This window comes from Plecotus auritus (assembly GCF_963455305.1).
Source record: "Plecotus auritus genome assembly, chromosome: 9".
Taxonomy (NCBI): Eukaryota; Metazoa; Chordata; class Mammalia; order Chiroptera; family Vespertilionidae; genus Plecotus; species Plecotus auritus.
The window spans coordinates 56137951-56165932 of NC_137783.1; the positions used below are offsets into that span (position 1 = coordinate 56137951).

A 27982-nucleotide genomic window follows, 5' to 3' on the forward strand; every position below is an offset into this window, starting at 1 on the left:
GAAATGGTCTTGACCACAAGTTGATGCAGATCACCCAACTGCAGGAATTTGGCTAGCACTGACCAGCTCAAGTGTGTTGACATTAGATCCATATTGGAACCAGCAAGGACACTGCCTGCACATCCATAGCCTCTTCCCCTGGTTTCTTTGTTTTGCTTTCCTTCTCCTTCCCTATAAAAACCCCTATCTGCACTGAGATGTAAAGATGGTTTTGAAGGCATGAGGCTGCCATCTTCTCAGGTTGTCAACACCTGAATAAATCTCTTTCCTTGTCAACCAGAACATGTGTCATGAGTTTGACTTCCATGGAAGCAGGTAGCTGACTTGTGGGTTATTTTCCGAATTACAATTTTGGGGAGCCATCCAGGAGGTCATGGGAGCCCCCCATCAGTAAGTCCCTGAACTCCCAGGCTGCCTGTAGCTGATTTATCCCATGACAGAACTTAAGAGTCAAGACCCTGTGAGAGAACTTAAGAGTCAAAACCATTTCTTACAAAAGCAAGAACTGGGAACTGCTGATGCCTAGCAGCTGCTGAGTAATTTTTTATTCAGGACTGCCTCTCTCCCTTGGTGCTGGTTGCCTGCTACATCTAACTGGGGGAAGGAAACAGGTGTTAATGACAAGCCCAGAATGTGTAAGTCTCTAATGTGCATGACCAGGAGACCCTGATGTGCCACTTGGGTTCCAAATATAATGAGCAGAAGTATGACTTGAATCATAAAAAGAGTCATGCCTCTCAATCAACTCCCAGCGTTGAGCCAGTTTACAGAACCAGAGTTTCTCCTTCTTGAGGAAGAACCCACTACGCTGCCCAAAATGCATGTTGTCAATCTTCCTCCAACATTCCCAAAAGAACCTATAGCCATTTTCTAGTGTGTCTGTGCATTGGGTAGAAGGAAATCATCAGACTTTTGGGAATTCCCAAACACTACTCTGAACTTATGCTAATTCCTAGTGACCCAAAGTCACTGTAGTACACCATTCGGAGTAGGGGTTCATAGAGGTCAAGTGGTCAATGGAGTTTGAGCTAATGTCTATCTTAGTGGACCCAGTGTGTTTCTCAAACTGATAATGTAGTTCCTTCCTCAATTGTGAAATGCATAATTGGAATGGAAACACCAGAAATTTTCAGAATTCCCACATTGGTTCCTTGACCTGTCAAGTAAGATATTACAGCAAAACTGGCCATGTGGAAGTCACAGGAACTGCCTCTGCCTATGAAGATAACAAAAGCAATACTGCATTTCTGGTGGGACAACAGATATTAGTGCCACCATCAAGGTCTGGAAAGATCCAGGGGTCTACTACATCTCCATTTGACTTACCTACTTGGCCAATGCAGAATATATATACACCTTAGATAATGACAGTGGATTATCATAAATCTAATCAAATGGTGAATCCACTTGTCACGGCATCTCCAGATGTGGTTTTTGTTGCTAGAACAAATCAACACCTCCTTTGGGACCCAGTGTGAAGCTATTTACTGGCAAATGCTTTTTTTTCTCTATACCTGTTTGTAAATACCATCATAAACAGTTTGCTTGCTGCTGGAAAGGTCGGCAATACACCTTCACTGCTCTACCTGAGGATATAGCAACTCTTCATCCTTGAATCAGTCTAGTCTACAGAAATCTGGATTGTCTTTCTCTTACACCAGACATATTGCTGGTTCATTACATTAATGACATAATGCTGACTGAAACTATTGTGTAACATGCAGCAACTAGTCAAGACACATTCGCAAGAAACCTATGTACCTGAGGTTGGAATATAAATTCCACAAAAACTCAAGGGTCTGCCACCTTAGTAAGATTTCTAAAGGTCCAATGAAGGAGAGATGGCCAAAGTCATGGATCCACATTGATTCACTGGTATACTTCAGAGGGTTCTTCTTTTCTCTGATCAAATTTATAAATTTCTTCCTCCAGAAAGCCTCCAATCAGGATCATCAAGATTAGGGGCCTTCTCCAAGGCAATGATTGATAGGGCTGAAGTCCCACTTGAATTAACCCCTTTCCTATACCATATGGTGGGTGTCTCCCCTCTAACCATAAGGATGCACTAGTGTGTATACATATACAAAAATTAACTCAAAATAGATCCAAGATCTAAGAGCTGAAACAATAGATTACATAGAAGAAAACATAGGTACTAAACTTACGGACCTTGGTCTTGGAGAGGATTTTATTAATTTGACCCCAAATTCAAGGGTTGTAAAGACAAAAATAAGTCAATGGGACTATCACACTAAAAAGCTTTGTTGACCACAAAAGAAACTGCCAACAAAACAAAAAGGCAACCAACCAACCCGGCCAGTGTTGCTCAGTGGTTGAACATCGACCCATGAACCAAGAGGTCACTGGTTCGATTCCTGGTCAGGGCACATGCCCAAGCTGTGGGCTTGATCCCCAGTAGCGGGGGTGCAAGAGACAGCTAAGGGGTTAAGGCCACTTTTTCATTTCTAACATTAGCAATTTGTGTCTTCTCTTTTTCTCAGTTAACCTAGTTAGAGGCTTAACAATTTTATTGACTTTCAAAGAACCAGCTTTTGGTTTTATTAATTTTCTTGATAGGTTTTGTTTTCAATTTCACTGATTTCCACTTTGATCCTTATTATTTTTGTTTTGCTTAATTTGTTCTTGTTTCCCAAGATGGAAGTTTAGACTATTTGTGTAATCTATAATCACTAGATTGTATAATCTTAGATTACTTCTGTAACTTAATGATGTACTTGATGTACCTTTACACTATCCATCCCTGTTCTAGCTCTACTCTGTCCCTACTCCAGTCTCAACCCTCCTACTCATATAGTCAAAAGTTTCTAAGGGCCCAGTATCTCTCAGACCCTTGAATTTACAGCCCAACTTATATCCCTGAGTGTCATCTAGTATGTCTTTGGCTTCTCTCCTGTACCTTATCTTGGAGGGCAGCTGATTACAGAGGGTTTGGACAAAATTTAGGCTGAAGGCTAGAGTAATCACACAGGTACAGTCAAGACACCCCATGGATTGAGATGAACTGAATGAGAAAAGAAAGGGGCAATAAGACTAGGACCTAGACCTCCCAATGCACAGAATACATTTTATTTACCATTCTGTTATTTTTAATTTTTAAGTGGTTGACATTAGCTTTGCAGTCCCACTTTTAAACTATTGCTTCAGGCCCTACACACATGGGGAATGTACCTGATGTAACTACTACTAAACTAGGAATGCCTATTTCCTATTTGCAATTATATTAAGTTCCATTATGCATTTTGAAACACATAGTTTTTATAACGTACCACTTATACATACATAAGTCCTGTGAATTCAAAGGATGCTTCACATATACATTTAATGCTATTGCCCTGATTACTCAACTTATCCCTGCTTTCTAAAAGCTTCATATTCAATGGTTGCCAGGATTTGGGTTACAAAAGGGTATAATTAAAACAAGAGAACTTCTTGTGGTAAAATCTTTATTCCTTTGTAAACCTGATGAAATACTGATTTCAGATTTCTTTTTTATTTTGTAACCTGACTATGCTGATGATTATTCAAAATGATAAAATTTCATAGAACTACAAACAAAAACATATAGTGCATGTAAAGATGGGAAAAATCTGAATATGATCTGTATCTGACATAGAAGTAGAGTGGCTTCAATTACTTGAGAACATAATATACTTAGGTAGGATATAATCATTAGAAGAAGCTTGGTGAAAGGCACAGAAGATTTCTATATACTATTATTGCAACTTCTTGTGATTCTCTTTCTTCATTTTGCTATGTATTTTTTTGTTTTGTCTTAAAGCTTTACATTGTACAATATAAACCTAAAAATTACAGTTTATGACATCGAAACAAAAACACAATTATTAATACTACATTACAACTAAACAAAATTTTCAAACTATATGTCTCAAATTAACAGATTTCTCCCCAATATAAATCCTGACACAACCTACTTTGAATTTTTGCTAAAAACTTACAAAATAAAAAAAATTGTAGGGTTTTATACCAGTAGTTACTTCACATTCAATTGAATGTTACTTCTTAACAACACTGTCCTCCTTTTGTTGCAGTCTATTAGTTTGTCCCATATCATCACTTTGGAGTAAAATTAGGCTAGTTTGTGGATGAAAGTTACTTTATTCAGAATATTAAGAGAACTTTCTCCACAGCGTGAACTCTGAGTTGTAGTGGGTGCTGAATTGTGGCTCAACATTTCTAATATGCACTTCAATCACAAAATTTTCCTCCCATGTGTGTTCTCTGATGTACAATGAGGTTTGACTTCTGCGAGAAGTATTTTCCACACATGTTACATTCATAGGGCTTCTCCCCTGTGTGTGATCTCTGATGTTTAGCAAGGTCTGATTTTCGGTAAAAAATTTTCCCACATTCATTACATTGACAAGCCTTCTCTCCTGTGTGAGCCCTGTGATGCACTGTGAGGGATGATTTGTGACTGAATGATTTTCCACATTCATTACATTTATAGGGTTTCTCCCCTGTGTGCTTTCTCTGATGTAAAGTGAGTCCTGACTTCACACAGAAAGATTTGCCACACTCATTACATTTATAGGGCTTTTCATCTGTATGAGTTCTCTGGTGCACAATTAGAGCTGACTTATGACAGAAAGCCTTTCCACACTCACTACATTCATAGGGTTTCTCCCCTATGTGAATTCTCTGGTGCTGAGTCAGCTGTGATTTCTGGCAGAAGGTTTTCCCACATTCACTGCATTCATATGGTTTCTCCCCTGTATGTGTTCTATTATGTTTTGTTAGGTATGATTTATTGTAGAATATTTTTCCACATTCCTGACATTCATAGGGTTTCTCTCCTGTATGTGTTCTATAATGTTGAGAGAGGGTGGACTTATGGCTGAAGAATTTCCCACATTCAGGACATGCAAAGGGTTTCTCCCCTGTGTGAGTTCTCTGATGTACTGTGAGGTCAGACTTCAAGCAGAAGGTTTTTCCACATTTGTAACATTCATAAGGTTTCAACCCTGTATGAATTATCTGATGCCTGGTGAGTACAGACTTTTGGTAGAAAGCTTTGCCACATATATTACATGCATAGGGTTTATCCCCTATGTGAGTTCTCTGATGTTGTGTAAGATGTGACTTCTGACAGAAAGATTTCCCACACTCAGGGCATTCAAAGGGTTTCTCACCTGTATGAGTTCGCCGGTGTACTGTGAGATGTGAATTCATACAGAAGAACTTCCCACATTCATAGCATTCATAGGGTTTCAGACCTGTGTGTGTTCTCTGATGTTTAGTGAGATCTGACTTCTGGTAAAAAGTTTTCCCACATGCATTACATTGATAGGGTTTCTTCCCTGTATGTGTTCTCTGGTGTAATGTGAGGGCTGACTTGTGGCTGAAGGCTTTCTCACATTCATTGCATTCATAGGGTTTCTCCCCTGTGTGTGACCTCTGATGTTTAGTGAGGTTTGACTTCTCCCAAAACTTTTTTCCACATTCATTACATTGAAAGCTTTTCTGTCCTGTATGTATCCTCTGATGTCGAGTGAGGTGTGACTTCATCCAGAAAGTTTTCCCACATTCATTACATTCAAAGTGTTTCTCTCCTTTATGAGTTTTCTGAAGTTGTGAGAGGTATAACTTCCTCCTGAAATTATTTCCATTTTCATTATAATCACAGTGTTTCATATATGACCCATGAGACTTTAAAAGTGTAGAATTCACACATAAGGATTTCCCACAAACACTAAATTCATAGTGATTCTCCTTTAAGGGCATTATCTGATGTAATAAGAAGGATGGGTTGTCGCAGCATGTTCTTCCATATTCATTATATTCACAATCATTCCCATCTGTGATCTGTCTCTTGTGCATATTAAATATTGCCTTTTCAAAAAAAGTTTTTTGATATGTGTTTAATTCAGAATTTCGCTGCAAAGTTTGAACCTTCTCATGTTGAATAGGGTCCTCATTATGACTGAAAGTTTTCCCATTTTTAAAAAATTCACTTTTTTCTCTAGTATGAGTTTTCTCATATATAATATTGAATAGTAACTTTCCACACTCATTAAATTCATCAGTCTTCTTTCCTAAATAGTTTTTCTTATTTATAATCAATCCTGAAATATAGTTGAAACTCATTCCACATGAGTCACATTGACAGAGTATTTTTCTGGAAGTAAAAAAATCTGTATCCAAGCTATATGGTTTTCGTATTACATTACTTTGTTCTTTAATCGGTGTTTTGTTATTCATGAACACAACTTTCCACACATGGTGAAACTGGTTGTCTTGGCTCCTCTCTGTCATGTAATCAGGTTTCCGGATGTCTAGAAATAAGAAAAATTAATCTTACACATAAATATTAGCACATTTCTTATGAATGTGAACTATATACAAATGCTTTATGTTGTAGCTGACTCTGATGTCTTGTCCAGTCTCCAGAGATGAAAATAATTGCAAGTACATATATTTTTTCTATTTTGAGGTATTTGGGTGAAGAAAAGCAAAACAAAAAAGCTTGGAATAGTGGAAGAAGGGAGAGGAAACTAGCTATTAGAACACATACATTTTTTTCCAATGTCTGAGGAATAATAGCAACTGCTTAAACCTGAATCTTTCAGGTACCCTCCAAAAGAACGATGAGGATCTATATAAGGAGAGCAAAAAAATTACCTATAGTAACCCATGACTTTAGCATAACTAGGATATACAGAATACTACTAAGTGCAGTCACCACTAAGTAAGGACATAAATATTCAAATATAAAAAATCTATGGAAAAAGTTAGCTGGAGACTATGGCAACCACATGCAAAATAAGAGACAGACCCTATATAATAAAAGTGTAATATGCTAATCAACTGAATGGCGGAATGACCAGTTGCTATGATGCACACTGGCCACCAGGGGCAGATGCTCAATGCAGAAGCTGCCCCTTCATGATCAGTGCGCTCCCACAGGGGAAACGTCGCTCAGCCAGAAGCCAGGCTCATGGCTGGTGAGCACAGCAGTGGTGGCGGGAGCCTCTCCCACCTCTGCTGCAGGAGGGCAGTAAGGAATGAGGGGTCCCGGACTGCTAGAGCCCCAGATTGCAAGAAGGATGTCTGACTGCCAGCTTAGGCCCAATCCCCGGGCCTAAGCTGGCAGGCAGACATCCCCAGAGGGTTTCCGGACTGCTAGAGGGTGCAGGCCAGGCTGAGGGACAACCCCCGCCCCCCCCAGGGCACAAATCTCATGCACTGGACCTCTAGTTTAAACATAATTAAGTACAAATAAAATTACTCCCAGAAAGAAAAAGTCCCGCTGTCAGTGGGAAAATGCTAAAATGATGTTTCAGTTCTGAGGGATAAGCTAAGACTACTGGGAAATCCAAAAGAGAAAATTAAGGAGACAAGAGCTGAATGAAGTGAGTAATAAAACTATAAAACAACAAAATTATCTTAGAAAATAGGACTTAAATTACAAGGAGCTTGTTATGGACAGAATTATGCCCCTCCAAATCCATATGTTGAAACCCTAATCCCAGATGTGGTGGTATTTGAAGATAGGGCCTTTAGGGTGTAATTAAGGTTAAATAAGGTCATAAGTGTGGAGCATTAATCCAGTAGGAATGGTGTTCTTATTAGAACAAGAAGAAACACCAGAGCTTGCTTGCACTCCACACATACAGAGAAAAGGCCATGTGAGGTCATAGAGAAAAGGTACTACTGCCTGCAGGCCAAGGAGAGAGGCCTCACTAGAAACTAAGCCTGCTAGTACCCTCATTTTGGACATCCAGGCTCAAGAACTGTCAAAGAATAAATTTCTGTTGTTTAAGCCACACAATCTGAGGTATTTTATTACAGAAGACTAAATAGAAAAATAAGCAAATAGAAAATCCAAAGAGAAAACAGATGTAACTGCAATTTTAATAAGTAAGCATTGCGGGGGAGGGGGAAAGGCATAAAAGCAGGAACAAAAACAAAATACAAAATAAAGAAGAAAACTGGATAGAAAAAAGTTCTGGATAAAGGAAGCAGTCTGCATTTTTTTTTTTTTTAGTGTAAAATAAAATTATGTGTATGTATGTATATATGACTGCAATCCCTAAAAAGAGAAAACAAAACAATGGAGTAAATCTAGTATTAAAAACAATAATCTAAGAAAACTGTCCAAAAATAAAAGAAGACTTGATCCACATATTCAGAAGGACCAACATGAACGTGGGAAAGCTGAATTGGAACAGTCCTCTCTACAGTATACCTTAATAAAACTACTACACCTTAAAAATTAAGAAAAAGCCCTCTGGGCAAAAACACAAAGTTTCAACAAACAAAAACGCAGGTTTGGCAATAGACTTCTGTCACCAATAAACAAAACACGGATCACTGGAGCAACATTTTCAAGAAATAAAAAAGTAGGAGGTGCCGAAACCGGTTTGGCTCAGTGGATAGAGCGTCGGCCTGCGGACTGAAGGGTCCCGGGTTTGATTCTGGTTAAGGGCATGTACATTGGTTGCAGGCACATCCCCAGTGGGAGGTGTGCAGGAGGCAGCTGATCGATGTTTCTCTCTCATCAATGTTTCTAGCTCTCTATCCCTCTCCCTTCCTCTCTGTAAAATATCAATAAAATATTTTTTTTTAAAAAAAGTAGGAGGCAAGGGTTTTATGTCCAGCCACATTACCCTTTAAGCATCAAAGTATCAGAAAAAGGCAAACCAGGTTAGATATTCAAGAACTTAGGTAATACTGTAATCATGAAACCTTTTAGAAGAGAATAAACTTCAAGCAACCAATATTTGATAGAAAGCACTGGCCCCCCAAAAATATTTAGTACTGAATATATTTAATTGTAGATGTAGATCTAAGACCAAAATAAAAATTAGAACAGGATAGAAAATAATATGTGAGTGTTACATGTTCTATTGAAGCAAAAATAATGCAACTAAAAAAAGCTTTAGGAAGAGAAAAAAGAGGAAATAAGAATAAGCTCAAAGACAGACACATAAATAACAGTCTAAAAGTTGTCACTAAAACCTGAAAAATAAATTGAAGTTTAAGTAACAAAATAAGCAACTAAGGCAAATGTAAGAGATATCAATATAAAAGTAACTACTGGAACAAAAACGTCAAAATCTGCTAATTGTATACCTCTAAAAAGAACAAAGAAAAGACACAAAATAGAAAAATTCAGTAAATGCTATATACTCATTAAATGTAACAATATGACAGAACTGAGACTAAACAAATGAGTCATCTCAATAATTGTGAATGAGCTTAACTCACCAATTAAAACAAAATAATTTTCACAGACAAAACCCAAATCTATGCCATAAAGTCAAAACAGACTTATAAAAAATGATTCAAAAAGGCTAAAAACAAAGGAATAAAACATATTATTCCAGACAAATGAAAGCAGAGATGTAAACTTGATGCCAGGAAGAAAAAAGAAACACTTTAAAAAACTAAAATCCACAACTTTGAATCGATAAATAAGTTATGAGAGTCTAGAGACCAAACAACATTCATGAAGCAGAACTCAGAGAAGCAAGAAAAAACAGAAACACACTAATAAGAAAAAAGATAGATCAAAGCAAAAAGTGATGGGTAGAAAAGACAACTATAATAATACGACATGTATTATTAATCCATATCTAATTTTAAATATCAAAACATAATAAAAACACACAGTAGCTTTATGTCAAGTGCGTAGGAAACATTAACAAAAACTGACAGAGATAATATACTCAGGCAATAAACTAGAAATTAATAAGAAAGAATGAGCTTCCCTCTGGGCCTACAAACAACTATCTAGTAATCAGCTCTCTGGTGAGAGGGGAAAACAAACCAAAGCTGAAGAAGTTCTAAAATAAAATAAAACTAATAAAAAATTACCTAGAAAAATATATGAAAGGCAGCTATGCTCACCACTATACCATCTATCACATGCTCAGGAATCAAAAGACTTCATTGTTAACATGGAAATCATTGCCAAATTGATGTAAAAATTGAATGCAATCCCTAATCAAATCCCAGCTGCCTTTCTGCAGAAACTAACAAGCTGATCTAAATATTCATGTGAGGGGGTGTGGGGTTCCTCAGGCAACGCTGCATCCTGGGCCACCCAAAAGCAAGGGCCATAGGAAGCTGAGGACCGCTAGGGACATTTTGTTCTGCTCTCCCGGCCTGTTGGGCCTTGGAGCAGAGCAGGTGGGTCTCCTAGGATCTGAGCCAAGCCCTGCATGATGTCATTTTGTCTCCCACCTAATTGTGAGGTAGGAGTGGGACAGCAGTGACTGCCAGAGAAGCCATTACCAGGGAGACAGACAACTCCTGGAGAGGGAAAGTGATTATCCCAGTCACAGTACTGAGGAGGCTGTAAGGTTCGAGGCACAGGAAACGGGAGTCAGGGACCAAGGCATGTTAAAGGAGGAGGTTTATTCCGCACTAATGAGTGAGATTCATTACGGAGGAGGGTAGAAAGATCAGGATTAGAGGAGGGGGAGGAGAAGAAGGAGGACCTCAGCTGGGCTGCCTTGCAGACTGGGAGAGACAGCAACATGTGCAGCAGTGAACATGCCTTTTGAGGGGAGGAACAGGAAGGGGTAGGGCCCAGGGCGGAATGGGAAGGGGTGGGGCCCAGGGCACTCGGCACACACTGATTGGTGGTTGAATGTCTCGGGGATGTCCCAGCGCAGACGCCGGTTACATCATAACTCTGCCCACCAGTTGTGGGGAGGGAGGATCTATCATTCCAGGCTTTTGGTGATATTTTAAAAAATTGAGAGTTCGGGCAAGGTCGGAGGGTGAAGGTCCGTTTTTCCATAGCTACTTCCAGCTGAGAGGGGACGTCATCAGGGGCGTCTACCCAGAGTCTCAAGGATTCTGGTGCTAGGTTCTGAATTCAAGGCCAGATAAATCGGTTAGTGAACGCCTGCATTCTGTTCTGCAAAAAAACTAGTGAAACAGCGCATGAGACAGGGGCCAAAGAGCAAAATTAAAGGAATAGATACCAGTGGGCCTAATGATGGGAGGAGCCATGGGGTAAGTGAGCGGAAAAACAGGGAGTGTTTTCCGGTTGGTGAAGTCTCGAGAGCAATCCTGTTGAGTCACTTGGGAGGTAAAAGCTGGTCCTGAGGCTGCCACAGCATCACTTGTCTGGTTTTGCTGCTTTTCTGGGCCCGGAGCTGAAATACAACCTGGGGGTAAGGTTCTTGAGGATGGCTGAGTGCCCTGGCTGGAGGGCTGGTCCTCGGGAGTCTTGGTCGGCTGGTTCTGGCCTGGGCAGAAACCTGTCAGTGTGTTCCCGGAGCACTTGCCTGAGTAAGGGCAGGTATGGAAGATAAGTAGCCAGGAGAGGAGGGTCAGTAGGGAAGGGTCTCCCATATAGGAGTTCAAAAAGGGCTTATGAAGGTGGGGCTCCTTGGTGTTGCCCGGATTCCGGTCAGGGCCATGGGCAGGAGGTCCAGCCAGGAGCTACGAATTTCCGCTACCTTGGGCGTTACCCTGGGCTCGGCAAGGGTGATGGGGGTCGTCGAGTCGGGGCATCTTCAGTCTTCAGCCAGTCTTCAGTCATGGCCAGCGGCAGGTCATGACCTGGAAGGGCGGCCCCTCTGCGCTGAGATGCAGAGGGCCCGTCCCTTTTCCAGGGGCAGTCACTTTTACTGCATGCCAGGCAGGGCTTGGTTGGAGCCAGGGGCCGGGGCACTGCTTTGCCCAGTGGCCTTCATTTCCGCACTTGAAGCATCTTGCAGGTGGCATTCGTCTTCTCGTTGCACACTCACCACACACAGTCCCCTTTGGACCATGCATGGCCGCCATCGGCCTCAGAGCTGCTACCAAGGCTTGAGTTTGCAGATTCACCTTTTGTTGAAGGCGGGCTTACTCTGCCTGCTCCTCACGTGCATTAAAACCTTAAAGGCCGTATTTGGATCTCAGACCTGGGTCTGAGAAGGCGTTAGGGGAGGGGGTGGTGGAGCAGGCGGCGGGCCGTGGACTAGAGGAGGAGGAGGAGCACGGTGACAGGTGGCCACACCAGGCCAGGCCTGTGGGAGCGGGCTGTGGGAGGTCTCAGTAACTATTTAAAGAGAGGGGTTGGACTTGCTATTTCAAGATGGTGGCCCCCATGGGAACGGCAGGCCATGTGGCCAAAGAGGGGCGGGACTTGCCATTTCAAGATGGCAGCCCCCATAGGAATGGCAAGCCATGCGGCCAACATGGCGGCTGCTCACAATACACAAGGGAAGAGCAAACCAAAACAGAAATCTCACTTAGCTGTTTGGAGTGGCTGGCGGGATGGCGGGCGGGTGGCTCTCACGCTGCGAGGTGGCCTCTGGTCGGCTCGTGGCCTGAGGCGGCGATGGCGGCTCCTACAGTGGCGGCCGCCAGCCAGGAAAGGGGCAGCCACGGCAAAGGAGGAGGAGGAAGAGAGGGAGCAGAAAGTGGGGCGGCGGGAGCAAGAGGGGTGGAAATGAAAGAGCAGCTAGGTTGAAAGAGTCAGAGACAGAGAGAGGGGCTGAGGACCAGTTTGAGCAGGTTTCTCATGAGCTAGGAGAACCTGGGCTGTGGAACAGAAGGAGCAGAGGGAGGGACGGGAACGCAGATAGAAAATAAGCCTGGACATATGGGACCTCAGGCCACTTCCTGGCTCTTCAGCAGAAATTACTAAGGTCAGTGAGGATGTTAAGTCCCACTTTCAGGTCATCTAGACCCATTCCAATTCATACTGAGGCCATGCCACGTTACAGAAGTAGCCAGATTGGTGAGGAGACACCCTAGAGGTGTCTTTGGATCAGGTTTAGATCTTTGATTGCCCATTCTAATTCATGGGGTCGGGTAGCGAAGGCCAAGGACCAGCGTCCCAGTCTTTGAGCCAAGGCTACGAACGGGGAACCCGAGGGACAGTACAGGACATCTCATCTACTTCCTGGGGTCCGGATGGAGGCCAAAAGGCCAGAGAACCGAGGAGGGCAGGATTGCCTTCGCTGCCTCCCCAGGTTCGGAACCCCTCCTCTAGGTGCCCGGAGGGCTATGCCTGGAAGGCAATTTCTGACGCGGGCTGCGGTTTACGGACAGAGATGCCGGAAAAACCACCAGGAATTAGCATGGGCTGGGACTTACCACTGATGCTGATGCCAAGCCAGGGGGAGGAGGCTGAGGGTCCTGAGCCACAAGGAGAGAAGAAGGGGGGGCACCCCAGACCATGAAAGGTCAAATGGGATGCACGCACCCACCTGGGTTTTCGGCACCAAATGTAAGGTTTGAGGCACAGGAAACAGGAGTCGGGGACCGAGGCATGTTAAAGGAGGAGGTTTATTCCGCACTAACAAGCGAGATTCATTACGGAGGAGGGTAGAAAGACCAGGATTAGAGGAGGTGGGGGGAGAAGAAGGAGGACCTCAGCTGGGCTGCCTCACAGACTGGGAGAGACAGCAACACATGCAGCGGTGAACATGCCTTTTGAGGGCAGGAACAGGAAGGAGTAGGGCCCAGGGCGGAATGGGAAGGGGTGAGGCACTCGGCACGTGCTGATTGGTGGTTGAATGTCTTGGGGATGTCCCAGCGCAGACGCTGGTTATGTCATAACCAGTTGGGGGGAGGGAGGATCTATCAGAGGCCAAAGCCAGAAAGACACCTGTCGTTCAAGCCTGTTTGCGTTCAGATTTGCCAGTGGACATTTCTTCTCAACTTTCAGGTAAGCATAGCGACCCTGGGCCCTCTGCCTGGCCTGAGAAAGGTGCAGAGGTAAGAGGCTGGAGGTGGGAAGGGCCTCATTTGTCCCCCACCACCTGGGGACCTGGTCTCAGCTGGATTGAGTTTCAGAGACCTGTCTTCCTGTTCCTCTTGAGGAGTTCAGGGCAGCTGGGGTTGAAGGTGAGGGGAGAAAAGAGACTGATGTGTATTAAAACCATTCTGTTCCAGCAGCCCCTGAGGCCGAGACAGGGATGTGGTCTACAGGTTACTTATTTTATTGCCTTAGAGAGTAAGTGGCAGTATTAAGCTTGAAGCCCAGTCTCTGGGCTCCAGGTCCCTTTCTTACACCTGTGCGCCTAAGGCCTGAGCTCTGGGCTTTCCAGCAATAAGTTAGTAAGTAAGTAAGTAAATAAACATTCATGTGAAAATTCAAGGAATTGAAAATGATCAAAACAATCTTGATAAAAAGGTATAAAGTTGGAAGATCCAGACTTCCCAATTTCAAAATATGGTACAAAGCTATAGTAATCAAAACAATGCAGGGCCCTGGACAGGTAGCCAGCCCATTTGGTTAGAGCATCATCCACACACCAAGGATGCAGGTTCCATCTCCATCAGGGCACATACATGAATCAACCAATGAATGCATGAATAAGTGGAACAGCAAACTGATGTTTCTCTCTCTCACTTCTTCTCTCTCTCAAAAATCAATAAGGAAAAATAAAAACTAAAAAAGACAATGCAGTGCTGGCATAAGTACAGATCTATGGAATGAAACTGAGAGTCCAAAAATAAATCCTAATAAATATGTTCAGTTCATTTTTAATAAGTATGCCAACACAATTCAATGGTGAAAATATAGCCTTTCAACACATGGTGTTGAGGCAATTGGATGACTACACACAACACAATGAAAATAAATCCCTTCCTCACACCATACACAAAATGGGTCACAGACCTAAATGTAAGAACTATTTACTTTTTAAAATATCAGGGTAAATCTTTGTGTCCTTGGGATAGGCACAGCCCTTTTAGATACAACACCAAAAACACAAGTGACAAAAGAAATAATAGATAAATTGTACTTCATGAAACAAATTTTGCTGCAAAGCATGAAGTCCAGTTAATGAAATGACAACCCACAAATGAGAGAAAACATCTGCAAATGACATATCTAATTAGGGATTGGTATACAGAATATATAAAGAACTATTACAACTCTACAATAAAGCGTAAGTAAAATACTGAAAAAGCAATTCACTTTTGAATATTAAGCTTGTATCCTGCACACTTGCTAAAACGATTTAATAGTTCCAGAAATGTGCACTTCTTTTAGAATTTTCTACTTAGACAAGCATGCCTCTATGAAAAAAAGTTTAATTTCTTCCTTTGCCACCTGTATACTTTTTATATTCTTGTCTATTGAATTACCTGAAATTCCACATAGGATGTTAAAAGAGAGTGTTGAAACAGGACATCCCTGCCTTGCTCCTTATATTATGGAAAAAGCATCTAGTTTCTCTCCATTAAATATGACATTAACAGGTTTTTTTTAATAAATGTTTTTCATTAAGTTGAGGAAATGCCCCTCTGTTCCTAGTTTGCTGAGTTTTTATCACATATGGATGTTGGATTTAGTCAAATGCTTCTTCTGCATCAATTACTATGTTCATATTCTCTTTCTCTCTAAGGCCTGTTGATGGGGTGGATTATGTTAAATGATTTTTGAATATTGAACCAACATTGCACACCTTGAATAAATGCTACTTGGCCATGGTATATAATTCTTTTTATGCAGTGTTGGATTCTATTTCAATTTTTGCATCTATGTTCACCTTATGTCACCATCTGCTTTTGAGATTATGAAAATAATAACCTTAAAGAATAAGGAAGACAGGATAACCTAAGGAATCTATAAGAAAGGTAATATAGCTAATATACAAATTCAACAAAGTTTCAAGGTATAAGATCTATGCCCCAAAATCAGTTGTGTTTTTATGTCCCTGCAATGAACAATCTGAAAGAAAATTAAGAAAGCAATACAATAAATAATAGCATCTTATTTAGCGTATGGTGGACTACACTGATTGGTTTTGTGAATATTAAACCAGCCTGCATATCTGGAATATATCCCACTTGGTCATGGTATATAATTTTCTATACATGGCTAATTTCTATTTGCTAGTATTTTGTTAATGATTTTTGCTGGTAGATTTATGGGAGATATAGGCCTCTTGTTTATTATTTTTGTACTATCTATGATTTATGTATCAGAATAATAAACTTGTCAGGAAATGTTCCAACACCTTCTGTTTTTTTGCAAGACATTGTGTGAAGTCATTGTTAATTCTTTAAATGTTTGGTAAAATCTCCAGTGATGATATTCCACATTACTTTTCTCCTTTTTTATTGGAATTTTATTTAAAATTTCTTTAGTTCAAATTATCTAGGACACCTTCTATGACACTCTATGGGCCATTCATAGAAGGTGTCATAAATAATTTGAACTAAAAAATTTTGGGCCATACATAATTATGTATATTATCTTGATTAAGTTTTGATAATTTGGGGTTTCTAAAGAATTGTTCCATTTCTTCTAAATTGTCAAATTATGGGCATAATTGTTGACAGTATTCACTTAATATCCTGTTAACAGATGGAGAAATGATATCCCATTTCTTTCTTTTTTAATATATATTTCTTTATTGATTTCAGAGAGGAAGGGAGAGGGAGAGAGAGATAGAAACATCAATGATAAGAGAGAATCATTGATCAGCTGCCTCCTGCATGCCCCCTAATGGGGATCCAGCCTGCAACCCAGGCATGTGCCCTTGGCCAGAATCAAACCCAGGACCCTTCAGTCCGCAGGTTGACGCTCTATCCACTGAGCCAAACCAACTAGGGCCCCATTTCTTTCCTGATATTGGTGATTTGTCAATATTTGTCAATATTATTTTTGTCAATATTGCCAGAAGTTTATCAATTTTACTGTACTATTATTTTCCTATTTTCAACTTCACTGATTTCTGCTCTTAATTTTTTAATTTTCTTCCTTCTACTTGCTGTGGATTTACTTTACTCTCTTCCAGTTTCATAAGGTAAAAATTTAATTATGGGTTAGAAACCTTTCATCTTATCATTAGCTGCATTTGAGTACTATAAATTTCCCTATCAGAACTGCTTTAGCAGCCTCCCACATATATTAATACTAGGGGCCCAGTGCACAAATTTGTGCACCTTGAAAGGGACTGTGGGCCGCGAGGCTGCAGTGGGCACAGGGGCAGGTCTTGGCCCATCTTCCACACCCCTGCCCAACCCCTCCCACTGCGGCCCCCGGTCTCCTATCTGCCAGCAGCCCTGCTCCCACTGCTGCTGCTCCCACACGCTAACGATGCTGGCCCTGCTCGCACCTGCTGATGATGTGGAGCAATTGGGGCCAGCACCAGCAGCAGGTGTGAGTGGGGCAGCACCATCAGAAGGTGCAAGGAGTGGCTGCTGCCCCAATTGCCCCTCAGGAGCAGGGGAAGGTGGAGAAGCCCTCAGGGGCGATCGGGGCTGGCAGCTGCCACTCATACCCACTGATGGCGCCGAGCAATTGGGACTGGCGCCAGGCACCAGCAGTGGGTATGAGTGGCGGCTCTGGCGCCGGCAGTGGGTGCAAGCAGGGCTGTCACCAGCAGTGGGTGCAAGAGGTGGCTTCAAGCCCCGATCACCTCTCAGGAGCAGGGGGAGGTGGAGAAGTCCTGAGGGGCGATCAGAGACAGTGCCAGGCGCCAGCAGCATGTGCAAGTGCTGGGAGGGACCGTGGCGCGTGGGTGCAAAGAATTTTCAGTAACCACCAGAGGCTCGCCCCGATGACAGCAACCAGCGCCCCACCTTAGTCTGGTGCCCCTGTTCACCTGCTCCACCATCCCGCCACGGTCAATGCCCATCATGTTCCGCGCACGCCCCCTGGTGGTAGTAGAGACCAGTTTTTCGGTTGTTCCGCCATTCAGTCTATTTGCATATTAGCCTTTTATTATATAGGATGGTGTATTCTCATTCAATGCTATCATTTTTAATATTTCTTTTGAGCCCAAGCCAGTTTGCTCAGTGGTTAGAGCGCCAGCCCTCAGACTAAAGATTCTCAGGTTTAATTCCAGTCAAGGGCACGTACCTCAGTTGCAAGCTGAGTCCCGCCCCAGTTGGGGTGCATGCAGGAGTCAATCAATCAATGTGTCTGTCTCACATTGATGTTTCTTTCTCTCTGTCTCTCTCCCCTCATTTCCATTCTCTCTAAAAATCAATGGAAAAAAATATCCTCAGATGAGGGGAGATATATAAATATATATATATATATATATATATATATATATATACACACACATATATATATACATATATATATATAGAGAGAGAGAGAGAGAGAGAGAGAGAGAGAAAGCCTTCTTCATTGATCCATGCATTATTTATAAATAAATTGTTTAATTTCCAATTATTTATTTTTTCTCTTGCCTTTCTATTACTGATTCTTAGTTGGATTTCATTAAGGTCAGAGAACATAACTTACTCAGCAGAATTTCAATTCTTTAAAATTTCTTGAGGTTTATTTATGCCTCTAGATGTTTTATCTTTCTGAATGTTCCATGGGCACTTGAAAAAGAATGTCTTTCCTGCTGTTGTTGGGCAGTGTTCTATCAATTGAGTTTTGATAGTTTGGGGTTTCTAAAGAATTGTTCCATTTCTTCTATCCCCTGATGGTCCTATTCAGTTTTTCTGTGTCTACTGTTGATTTAATGTCTAGAAGTTCTACCAACTTTTATCCACTTCAAGTGAAATGTAAAACTTTAATTCAACTAAAATCCCTTTTCCTTCTACTTAAAATATAATTGTATTAAGTTCCTCAAATCATATTATAAACTTTGTTCAAATGACTTCAGAAGCTCATGAGAAGGGAACGGCCACATTTATCCTACTTTTGCCACTTCCAATGTTCTTTTTCTTTTCTGAAGTTCCAAGCTTTCTTGTGTTATTCCCTTTCTATTTAGAAAACGTCCTCTAGCCACTTCTTTAAGGTAGGTTTGCTAATAACATTTTCTCATAGTTTTCTTTTGTATAATAATATCTTTAGTTCACCTCTTTAATGAATATATTTTCCAAGATAAAAAATTTGTTTGAAAGTGCTTTTTTTTCAGTAGTTAAAAAAAAAAAAGTGCTATTTCCTTCTAGCCTCACTGGTTTCAGATAAGATATCCACCGTCATTCCCAAAGGTAATGTTATTTTCAATGCCTGCTTTCAAGATTTTTTTCCTTTGGTTTTCAGAAATTTAATTATGATGTGCCTTTAGCATGGATATATTTGGATTTATCTTCTTGGAAGTTCAGATTCTTGAATAAGTAGTTTTATATCTTTTGCCAAATTTGAGAAGTTTTCAGCCATTATTTATTTAAATACTTCAGCACCACTCTCCTCTCCCCTTCTTTACTCTGATGATACAAATGTTAGTTCTTTTATCGCTGCCCCACCTTCCAAATTCAGAGATTATCCAAACTCTTCTCATTACCTCTATGCCTTCCAATTTTGTTTAAGTAACCATAGTCACTTATAAGGAAAACTATAATGGTCCCCTAATGAGCTCTCTATGCCCTTATGCCCTTCCCAATATTTTCTCAACAGAGGTAAAAAAGATCTTATATAAATCAGATGTTGCTAATTTGCCAAAAATCCACCAATAAATTAAGAATAAAGTTGAAGTCTTTAATAAGGCTTATGATACTCCCATCTTTTGAATCATAGCTACCTAAATCATTTCCTGCCCCTCCTTCTGTCAACCTCAAAGAACACCAAGTACATTCCTGCCCGTGAGCTTACCAGTTACTATGACCCCTGCTGAAAAGAGGTGGAATCCTCGTGGCTCATAGAATCATTTCATTCAAATTTTTGCTCTAATGGTGATCTCCTTAAGGTTTCCCCTAACTACTCTTCTTAAAGTAGTGCACTCAATCAGTTTAACCCTGCTCTGATTTCTCTGATTTTACCCACAGAACATTTAATATATGCAAATATCTGTGTATGTGTTTAGCACTTTATTTTGATTAAAATATACTTAACATATAACATTGTATAAATTTAAGGTCTACATATTATTTTGAAACACTTATATACTGTACTATGACTGCCATTGTACCAATAATTAGCACCTCTATCTCTAGATAAGTATTTCTTTTTCGGGAGTTGGAATAATTAAGTTCCAGTCTATTTGCAAGTTGGATGATTGTAAAACAATATTATTCTCTATATATAGATCTCTAGGGCTTATTTGCTACTCTTTGCAAGGTTGTACCCTTAAACAACAATTCCCTACACACACTATAATCTGCTAACCCCCATTTACTCTCTGTTTTCAAAATTTTGGCTTTTTTAGATTCCACATGACCATACAGTACTTGTCTTTCTTTGACTTATTTAGCACAATGGCCTCAAGGTACATTCATGTTGTCACAAACAGCAGGATGTCCACAAATAGCTAAATATTTCAGTGTGTGTGCACGTGTGTGTGTACATATTTAGCTTATATCCATTCTTCTTTATCCATTCAACCACTGATGGGCACTCAGGTTGTTTCTGTATTTGGATATTGTGAATAATGCTGCAATAAATATGGTAGTGCATTTATCTCTTCAATATCCTGTTTTCATTTTCTTTCGGTACATACCCAGAAGTTGACTTGTAAATCACGGAGTAAATCTATTTTTTAATTTTTTAGGAACCTCCACACTGTTTTCCATAGTGGCTAAACCAATTCCATTCTCTCCAACAGTGCACAAGAATTCCTTTTCCTACACATTCTTGCAAACATTTGCTACCTCTTGTCTTCTAGATGGTAGCCATTCCAACAGGTGTGATATGATATTTCACTGTGGTTGTGATTTGAATTGCCTTGATGGTTAATGATGATGAGCATTTCTTCATGTACCTGTGGCCATTAGCGTTACTTTTATAAACTCATTAAGAGACATTACTTTTTACTAATATACTCTTGGCTCTTAGAAAATGACTGGCGGGGGGTGAGGGGATAAGGACACATTTATAATACCTTAATCAATAAAGAAAAATTAAAAAAATAAATAATTCACAAGGAGATACCACTACATGCCCACAAGTGTGGCTTCAAAAATAAGAAAGACACTCCTCATGTTCACCAGAATGCAAGACAATTGCTGATGAAAAGGTAAATTTTTCAACCACTTTAAAAATTCATTTGGCAGTTTCTAAAAGTTAAGAAATATGCACATCTAACCTAAGGTTGAGTTAATCCTACTACATACTTTTATCTAAGATAAGAGTTATGTCCACAAAAGGTATATGTACAAGAATTTTACTCATGCCCTAACCAGTTTGGCTCAGTGGATAGAGCATCGGCCTGCGGACTCAAGGGTCCCAGGTTCGATTACAGTCAAGGGCATGTACCTTGGTTATGGGCACATCCCCAGTAGGGGGTGTGCAGGAGGCAGCTGATAGATGTTTCTCTCTCATCAATGTTCCTAACTCTCTCTCCCTCTCCCTTCCTCTCTGTAAAAGATCAATAAAATATATTTTTTTAAAAAAGAATTTTACTCATAATAGCAAGACAGAAAAATGGAAACAACCCAGGTTTCCATCAGCAAAGGAGTGGATAAATAAATGGGGATCTATCATACAGTGAACAGTTATGCAGCTGAATCTCAGACTCCACGGTGGCTAAAAGAAGACAGACAAAAAAGTACATCCTGGAAAATTCCATTTGTCTGACATTCAAAGGCAAATGCACCTATGGGTAATAGAAATCAGAACTATGAGCACACCTGGCAGGGAGGGGACTGCCTGGGGAGAGATATGAGGGGTCTTCTAGGATGATGAAAATAGTCCATGTTTTTTATTTGGCTATTGGTCACAGGCACATAAATATATAAAAATTCATTGAGCTATATACTCTAGATTTGTATGCTTTATTTTATATGTAAAAATCTCAAAAATAAAAGATATTAATAAAAAAAGAAAATGACTGGCACATAGCATGTACTCAAAAATTATTTGAGAGCCCTAGCCAGTTTGGCTCAGTGGATAGAGCGCCGGCCTGTGGACTGAGGGGTCCCAGGTTCGATTCCGGCCAGGGGCACATGCCTGGGTTGCGGGCTCAGTCCCCAGTGGAGGGCATGCAGGAGGCAGCTGATCAATGATTCTCTCTCATTATTGATGTTTCTCTCTCTCCCTCTCCCTTCCTCTCTATAATCAATAAATATATATACATATAAAAAATTATGAGAAAAAAATGAATGTATGAAAGAATGCCTGATAACAGCAGGAATGTAGGGCAGTGGAGGTAAGGTGAGCAACTGAAATTGTCTGAAAAATATACTGTAACTAAAATAAACAGTGTAAAGATGGAAATGGGCAAAAATTGGAGTAAAATTCAAAAAGTAAATAAAAAAGAAGAACATTTTTTGTGAGAGTGATATCTGGGTGTTTGATTCAGGAATCAGCATTCTCAGTCATTTCCAAGGATTAGGACCTCTAAAGAGGTATTCTTGAAAAAATATTTCCAAGTTGTCAACCTCTGGATTAACCAAAAGAAAATAACAAATCCCTTGATATCCACCTGTACGGTACACACTGACTCACCTGGAAACTTCTGGCTTGGGTATTCTTCCTCCAATATCCATGGCTCCTCTCCTTGCTCCAACCTGAAGATCACCTCTGGTTTGGTAACACAATAGCCTGTCAAAGTGAAATAATTTAGGACTTGGAACAGAAAGCCTAGACGTCGGGGACTCTAAAAGAGGAGGAAGCTCGGGAGCTGATCGATGGAGGTGCCACTGAACATTTTACTGGAGATGTAAACACAAATATCTTCCTGGTGCCCACAAGTGGTCAATCAACATTGATTCCTGAGTTCTAATCTTAACTATCATTAAACTCTATAGATTGTCCCTATACTTCATGATTGGGAGGATTTTAAAATGCCATTCAGAATTACCTAGTAAACAGACCTTACCCACTGAGACAAGGTTGCTGTAGTTCTCCAGCATCACATCTCTGTACAGGGACCTCTGAGTGGGGTCCAGATGCTGCCACTCCTCCTGGGTGAAGCCCACAGTCACATCCTTAAATGACACTGATGCCTGGAATTTCTGATCAATGTGAAATGTTCAGAATTAGGTAACATGGAAAAAGATGTATGGAACTAATCCTTAACATGATTACTGTTCAGAGATGAGCAAAATGGTTTACATACCTGGGTTGTGTGTTTGATCTCCAGTCGGGGAGCGTAGGGAAGGCAACCGACCTATATTTCTCTTTCATATTAATGTTTCTCTCTCTCTCTCTCTCTCTCTCTCTCTCTCTCTCTCTTGCTCTTCCTCACTCTAAGCATGTCCTCAAGTGAGGATTAAAAAAATAATAAAATTAGATCCTTTCATCACAGCTCTTTTAAAGATTCCAGATGGATTACGGTACTAAATATTAAAACAAATTTGGTATTTTTAGACAAAATATTGGAAAATTTCATTAGGCCCATGGGGTAAGGAAAATAAGAATAAAAAAACTGAAGACACAAAAGGATGTATCACAATATAAAAGTTTCAGAAAGCATACCATTAAGTTAAAAGAAAAAAATCATACTGAGAAAAGAGAATTCTTACAAAACTCAGAACACCTGAAAAGCCATAAATTTATGAAAGTTTCACAACTTCAATGATCAGACACAAGAAAACTAAACAGTGACGTTTTTCATATATTAGTGTAGGAATAATTTTTTATATCTGGAGAGGAAGGAGGAAAAGTAGACTTCTAATATACCTAGAAAAATTAGAAATCCTCAAATTCTACAATTCAAAAATATTAATCATAAGACCCTAGAGCAGTGATTCTCAAACGTAGTAGGTGTCAACATCCCATGGATGCCTTATTAAAACATGACTGCTGGGCCTCGTCCCAGAATTTCTCTTCCATGAGGCTTGGAATAGGGCATAAGAATCTGCATTTCAAACAAGTTTCAGATGATGCTGCTGCTTCTGGTCAAAGAACCTCACTTGAGAAGCACTGCTCTAGAGTCTTGAGATACATATGCGTTTGTGCAGAGAGAATGAAAAGGATGTTCACAGCAACATTATTTATATTACTGAAAAATAGAAATTACTTAAGTGTCTACCAATAAAATAGAGTATCTAGAATATAGTGTTGCCATACAATGGTGAGTTGGGGGAAAATGTGTATCATATATCCATTAAGATAATTAATATATTTTTAAAGCACCCAAAACAATAAACTCTATTGTTTAACTATCTACATATTTCTTCAATGAGATATAGAGATAAAATGAAAACACTAATGAACAAGGATGAAAACTTAGAACTAAAGGAGGGACACGGTGAGGAAGACTCCAAAAGAGGGCCATCAGCAGAGCTGTATGAGAAGAAGACAAAGGAGACTTCCCAGGAGAAAGTAGTCAGTAGGGTAATGTAGCTGTTGTTCAAGATAGATAACTGCAATTAAGTCACTGGTGACCTTTACCTGGGTAGGTTCTAAAAAGTGGAGGGGAAGAGCCAAGGCAGAATGCTATGGGATAAAATTTGACTGCGAACCCCAGAAACATTTACTAGAGAACTTAACTTTTAACCATTTGCTGCACGCCTTATATACACAGCCCAGCTAAGATAAAATCGTTATGGAGAGTTTTCGCAACAGGCATGCAGGCCATTCATTCCTCTAAACATACTAGGTTTTATGCTAGGAACAAACAAGGCCATCATAAAACTGACTGCTTGAGCCACCTCTTGGATGCTTTTGCTTCCAGTGAGGAACAGTCTGAGGCACTCATTGGTTCTTGAACAGAACTTATCTGTATCCAAGTGTCTCCTTTTCTACCATGGTTATCAGAAACATCAGAGACATACTTGCAAGTCAACCTGGAAACTCTAATATATATTAACAATCTGTATAAATCTACAGGCCAGTGGTGGGGGATCTGTTACTTTACCTTTTCGGTGAAGTTTGACTTTTATCTATTACCAATTTTCCATCTTAACATATGGACTCTTCAAAATCACACAAAGTCTATTGTAAAATAAAGTGGAGACAAACAAACAACATACCTGGGATTTGTTCATTTTCTGGTGTTCTTGCAAAAGTGTAGGCAACTCTGAAGACATGCTGGGTTACAAGAAGAAGAATGGAGTCATGAAAGATCTGGCCTGCCTGGCAGCTCTTGACTTCTCCTACCCTGGGAAGCACACCCCCCAGTAGATAGGAGGAATGTCAATATCCCTTTGACCTGCAGAAGGTAGAGGGAAATGGTGAAAGACAACCTATTTGACTCTAATATAATCATACCAGAGGCCTGTTGCAGGAAGATTCCTGCAAGAACAGGGCTTCCAGCAGGCTTCCCTCCCGCCACCGCCACCCCTCCCACCGCCCCACTCCCCCGTGCTTTCCCTTCCCTCCCGCCACCTCTGCCCCCCACCCTGTGCTTTCCCTCCCGCCGCCACCACCATCTCACTTTCCACTTTCCCTCCCTCTTCCTTCTATGCTGTCTTCAGTCTTCACTCCGTCTGCATATGCAAATTAACCACCATATTTTGTTGGGTTAATTTGCATACTCGCTCTGATTGGCTGGTGGGCATAGCAGAGTGATAGTTAATTTGCATGTTTCTCTTTTATTAGTGTAGACTAGTGACCCGGTGCACGGATTCGTGCACATTGAAAGGAAATTAATTAGAAGGTGGCCAGGAGGGTGGGACTGGGAGGGCAGGACTGGGTGAGATGGGCCCGACACACCCTAGAGCCAACCTCCCCGTGGTTCCTCCCTTCCCTCCCTGGCATTTGTGGAGCAGGGTCCCTCCAGCAGGTGGGGTTCCTCAGCCTGGCCTGTGGGGATCCGGCCAAAACTAGCTCTCCGACATCCACCAAGGGGTCCCGGAGTGCGAGAGGGCACTCTGCAAAGTTGCTGTCTTACAGGGTGTGGAATGCACATGCAAGTGTGCAGTAAACCATATTCGGGCTGACAGTGCCCCAGCAACAACATAACCCCCAGCTGAAGGTAGAATTGTGCAGGCCCCTGAGGAATCGGGCTGCCTCTTCTCTGTTTTCAGGGTATGTCACCCAAGAACCGCCACTGCCAAGTCACTGAGCTCGCCAGCTCCTGCTTTGAGCATCTGCCCCCTGGTGGTCAGTGCGCATCATAGTGACTGGTTGGACGGTCAGACACTTAGCATATTAGCCTTTTATATATATAGACTAGACACCTGATGCATGAAGATTCGTGCAGAATGGGCCTTCCTTACCCTGGCTGCTGGCACAGCCTTTGCTCCGGCCTGGAGCCGCCTTTCTGCCTTCGCTCCGCCCAGAGCCGCCTTTCCTCCTTCCCATACTACCCAGAGGCCCAGAGCGGCTAGGGCAGTGCGAAACACCTGCATTGTTGCCATGGCGACGATGCACGCGTCCCGCCCCCAGCCGCTGAGTACCTGTGTATGCAAATTAACCCGCCATCTTTGGTGGGTTAATTTGCATACTCACTCCTGATTGGCTGGTGGGCATCACGAAGGTACGGTCAATTTGCATCTTTTTTTTATTAGTGTAGATAGCTTGGGGCCTAAAATGTTTAGTGGGTTAATATAAATATTTGCTTCCTATGGATTTTTTAATAGTTTAAGTCTCCCTTGGTGTTCACAAAAAATTTAAATGACAAACCTGATTAAAACAAACACCACACCTAAAGAAGGAATATTATACTTACCTGGCAGGGGAGATACCATGATCACGAAGGTGGTTTTCCCAGGGCGAGGCTTATCCATTGCACTCTGAATGTGCTGACCCCTGCGATTTCCCCAAATGTGGGAAACTCGACTGCATAATTTGTGGTAGTGGGGGACTGCGTTCGCGCTCTCCCCTGTAATAAATAAATAAATAAATAAATAAATAAATAAATAAATAAATAAATAAAAATAAAGAAGGAATATTAACCCTTCACCAAACCTATTGTGAAGAACACTGAGGGATAAGCTGTTTATCAATGTCTCTACTACCATTACTAAATTCTCTAGTTAGTGACTCCTGAGAAGGCTATAAAAAGCAGTGCTTTAAGGAAAGGTCTATGTTTTAATTTATCTTTGTTGTCATTTCTCAAAAGAACCTTTTATACAAAACTTCTTTCACTTGTGTGGAAAAGCAGACAGTAAGTACTAGCTTAGGAGTCAGGAGATCTGGCTTTTAGTCTCCACCACTAACAAAGCTGTCCTCCTGAATGAGTCACTAACCTTCGGAAGAAAAAACGAGGCACAAAGAGCTAATCCTTGAAACTTCTTCCTGAATGCTAGTACAGGTCAGGGCAGAGCCCCAGCATCTACCAGGACGCAGGGATGGGCAGACTGGCGAGCACTGCAGATCCAGAAAGGGTACCTGGGGACCCAGGAAACTGTCCATCTGGAGAGGAATAACGGAGTTAGCGGCGACAGCCCCGGAGCCTTTCACCCCAGACCCAGCTCCCCAAGAAATACGTCACGCACACGCACACCCTCCTCCCGCAGCACCGCGCCCTCCGCACCGACCAGATGCACCCCTCACGCCTTCCCGTGGCCACAGAACTGTCCTCCCCGCCCCCTCTCCCCGCTCCGCGCAGAGGTGGGTCACGTGGGGGGGCGGTGTCCAGTTCTGGGTCCGATAGAGACGCCCGCCCCGCCGCCTCAGGGGCCACAGAGCTCCTCCCAGGTGCTGCACGAGCCCCTCCGTCCTCTCCCAAGCCTCCTGCCCTCACCCGCGGCTCCCTCCTCAGGTAACACTGGCCCCGGAGATCGCTTAGACTCGGGGTCCCCAGTACCGCCTCCTAAGCGAGGCCAGAGACAAACAGAAAAAGCAAAAGGCAACAGTGCAGAGGGAGAAGGCGGTCCTAGGCATGCGCAGAAGACCCGCACGCTTAGCCCTGACTGCCTTTCGCTCCAGTCCGCGCTGCAAGCCTTTCGGGATTGGCTGGGAGGTGCATCCTCAGCTTGGGAAGTTTGGGGAGGTCTGAGATAGCTCCCTGGTTCCGTCATGGGCTCCCGAAAAGTTATGGATAACAGCTGAGTTCTGTGTGCAGCCAGTGTGCAATTCGGACACAAAGCTGTCAAGGAGAGGCAACCTGCATGTCAATTTCACTTTTTCAAATACTAGGCGATAGATCCCAGCGGTACAGTGGAAGAATCGAATCTAACCCCATCACCGATTGCAGGGCGCGGGGGAGAGTGTGTGTGTGTCTTGTGGGGGAGGGGGGCGCAGCAAGAAAGCTAGTCCATCAAAATCATGTAAGCAATAAACGAAAATTGCAGATAAATC

The 27982-nt window shown here is 41.7% G+C and overlaps 1 protein-coding gene across 2 annotated transcripts; it reads right to left on the reverse strand.

Annotated features, from left to right (window-relative positions):
• Positions 1 to 3452: 3452 nt before the first annotated feature.
• On the reverse strand, positions 3453 to 24948 carry LOC308233204 (uncharacterized protein). Of its 2 annotated transcripts, XM_080640066.1 has the most exons (4): positions 24769 to 24948; positions 22671 to 22806; positions 22298 to 22393; positions 3453 to 6314 (listed from the first exon to the last, which is right to left on the reverse strand). In XM_080640066.1, exons 1-4 carry the CDS (start codon positions 24823 to 24825, stop codon positions 4228 to 4230), a joined length of 2376 nt encoding a protein of 791 aa, XP_080496192.1. In that variant the 5' UTR covers positions 24826 to 24948; the 3' UTR covers positions 3453 to 4227. The 2 variants fall into 2 exon arrangements, with proteins under 2 accessions (XP_080496192.1, XP_080496193.1); XM_080640067.1 differs by lacking the exons at positions 22298 to 22393; positions 22671 to 22806; positions 24769 to 24948 and adding an exon at positions 17813 to 17899 and having other exon boundaries at positions 3459 to 6314.
• Between the last annotated feature and the right edge of the window lie 3034 nt (positions 24949 to 27982).